The following is a 3,083-nucleotide window of genomic DNA, read 5'->3' as shown; positions in this document are numbered from 1 at the left end:
CTCCCCGCCCTTCCTCCGCCGGAACAGCAGCCTCGGAACGAGCAGTGAGCGGGCGCGGGTCTCCTCTGAGGCGGCGAACAGCAGCCGGCGGCGCCTCTTTGTCTCCTGGGCTGCGCCCGGCATTGCAGAGGCGTCAGCCGAGGGCCGAGAGGATCCCAGCCTGCCTCTCCTGCCCTGCTTTTTTTTTTTTTTTAAACTATTTTTTTTTCTGTATGCTTAAAGATTTGATAAGCCTTCGGGCTGGATTTTATTGTTTTTTAAAAAACATTTTTTTTTCTCCTCCATGTTTAAGTATCTGCATTGAATGAACTAATAAAGATGGATAAGAAATCATTTGAAACCGTGCTGGATGAAATTAGAAAGGTAATTTCTCATTATGCATGTTAGTTTAACGATTTCATGGTAGAATATTGCTCTTGATGAACACACCAGGTTGGGTGTTCATATTCTTTAATGATCGCTTCAGAATTCAATAAAGACTAAAGTTGACCTCCGTGTGAGGAACTGTAATCCTGTGTTGCTGACGTATCCTGGATTTTTTATGTTAGACATTACAGCATAAAGCTGCTGGGACGTGCTAATTCTTATTGAGATCTTTATACTGTCTCAGAAAACTGAGATTGAATGTTCAGACTGCTACCACTGAGCTGACAACATGTGCTTAAAGCGCTCATTTGAAATAAACACTTAAGTTTATCACAGCATTTTTGCAATCAAGGAAGACGAAAAAGAAAAACCAGAATATCCAAGTATCCCTTTTACTCGAAGGGAGGGCTTGCATTTGCTTGGCCTGACTGGAGATGGATACTTGCAGTGTGAGGTATCCTCTGCCTTTTCTATGATGATTTAGGAGATGGAACACACAAATTTGACGTGAGAGAGGCTGATTTCCAAGCTGCAGTGTGCTGTCCTTGTTCAAAAAAAGATCTCCCACAGCTCAGGAGTGCGTATACACCTTTCTCCAGGATGTGAAATCGAGGTTTTGATGTGTGCTCCGAACCCGTTAAAAAGTCACTGAACAGATTACAATACAATACCTACTAGTCCTGGGAAGCAGAGATACAAACCTAGGTTTCCTGGTGTCTGGTAAGTCTCTCCTTTCTGCACAGAGGCCTGCTTTTAACAGGAAATCTGGAAGTTAGTGCTTGGGACAGTTCCCAGAATGCTGGAAGTGGAAAAGGAGATAGGAAAAAAATCAGAACCACTGAAATGAATGGTTCCTCTCTTGCTTGGGAAATGCGAACCTGGGATGATGTGTTTTCTTTAGTTAGGCAGAGGTGATTGAAGTGTGACAGTAGAAACAGTTCTATATCTTGCTAAAGCTGCTGTGGTGTGAAAATGAAGGGCTTGTTTTGGATAAGTGTCTTATGACAGAAAAGGAATCCGTAGCGTTTTTTCTAATAGCTGATTTTTGTTATAATGGGTTGTCTAGGAGAGGTCATTTCCTTTATTTGGATTTTGCTACAGAGTTGAATTCAGCTTCTCTTCAGCATGAGATGCAGCGGTGCCTGTAGTTGTGGTAGTATTATTGTGGATCACGTTGGGGTATAAACCACTGTGCACCAGAGACCAGGGATGAGTCTTTCACAACTGCCCTGACTAGCATTTTTGCGTAAGATTATGATCATAAATTCTAATTTATAAAATGGGTATGTTCTGTGCTATGTAACCAGCTAAAAAATATGACAGGCTAAAACATTTCAGGATGTGGACTTCCTTCCCAACCTAAGTTTGTTTATGGAGAATCTGGGGGGGGGGAGAACAACTTGCATATGATTACTTTCTGTGAGAATTGATGGTGGGAGGGAGAAATGTTTTAAAAATGACTGCTGCAGTACAGCCCTTCAGAATATGCTCTGTGGTTACTAAAGGCTTCAAACAAAAGGGTTTTGACATGTGATTTTAGGCAATTGTGTTTCCTGGATGCTATCTGCCTGTATTCCTGTAAAACTAACTTGCTATTGATCTGAGGATCAGTGCTGTGCTGTGTTAATAATAGGTGTGCTGTTGCAGTGTAATATTCATTTGTGTCTTTGTTTAAACTTAAACTTCATTTCTAGCTCTGTGGTACAAACTTCTTTATTATATGGTTTACAGGTCAGTTGTGTTGATAGGTTCCATTTTCAGTCCTATGATTAGCAGGAACAATTATTTAGATGTCTTAATGTGTAGCTTATTTTTATCTTTCTCAGATATATTTATGGTTATTTGCAAAATAAAATTTGATTTTTTGTCTTTTTTTTCCCCATGAATATACATAGCAGTGCTCTCTGTTTATGTTAGTATTATAAAGTCATTTAGTTGTTGATTTAAGGAGGAAGAGCGACATTTATTTTGGTAAAGTAATTCCTATATGGCATACTAGGCTTTTCTTTCCAAAATATGTGAAGAGAAGGAAGGGAGAGAATGAAAAATGGTCATGAAGAGAGAGGTTCTTTTTCCCCTGTGACTTCAGCATGCCTGGCAGTGTTGATCTCTTAATAAGGTACAGAAAGAAAGGGGGTTGCCTCAAACAGTATGCCAGCTCTTGGTCAGGTTGCAGGGATGGAGAACTTCATGTGTGTTTGTGTGGGGAAAGACAAGGACAAAATAAAAGAAGGAATAGCGGTAGGTTTTAGGGCTGTTGGGAAAAAGAAAAGATGCGTGGGTGAAGCTGGAGGGGAATTGAGAATAAGCATGAGAGCCATAAGTAGATTTGGGGGGCTTGGACACTGGAGAAAAAAGGTGTTTGCCCCAGTTTGGGGCAGGAATTCAGCTGTTACCTGTCTTCTTTACATCTTGTACCTGTATCAGTGACCTGTGTGTGAGGAGAGGGAGCGGGGGAAGCCCTGGCTGTCAGACAGCCCATGTGGTTATCAACAAAATGGTCTTGCCACGGAGTCAAAACTGGTGGCCATTTCTGCCTTAAACTACTCAGCTTCCTGTGATTGCTTATTAAAGTTTGAACTATGGGAAGGTGGTGATAAGACATTGATCTCTGGAGCAAACGCCTTCTTGTATATTTGATTCTGTCCGTACAGACTTGTTATCTAGTCTCTTCATAAATTCTCTGAAGTAAGATGCTTTGCTAATTATTTTACAGG

The 3,083-nt window shown here is 41.0% G+C and overlaps 1 protein-coding gene across 1 annotated transcript in view; it reads left to right on the top strand.

Moving 5' to 3' along the window:
* The first annotated feature begins 318 nt into the window (after window positions 1–318).
* PROSER1 (proline and serine rich 1) overlaps window positions 319–3,083 on the top strand; it is a 17,775-nt gene continuing 15,010 nt past the window's right edge. Inside the window, exon 1 of the mRNA XM_009869627.1 lies at window positions 319–363. Coding sequence (XP_009867929.1) covers window positions 319–363 — 45 coding nt within the window. The remainder of the gene's footprint in view (window positions 364–3,083) is intronic.

This window comes from Apaloderma vittatum, unplaced genomic scaffold, assembly GCF_000703405.1.
Source record: "Apaloderma vittatum isolate BGI_N311 unplaced genomic scaffold, ASM70340v1 scaffold16705, whole genome shotgun sequence".
NCBI lineage: Eukaryota > Metazoa > Chordata > Aves > Trogoniformes > Trogonidae > Apaloderma > Apaloderma vittatum.
The sequence above is the reverse complement of the archived record's forward strand: the minus strand, read 5'-3'. Positions and strand labels throughout refer to the sequence as shown.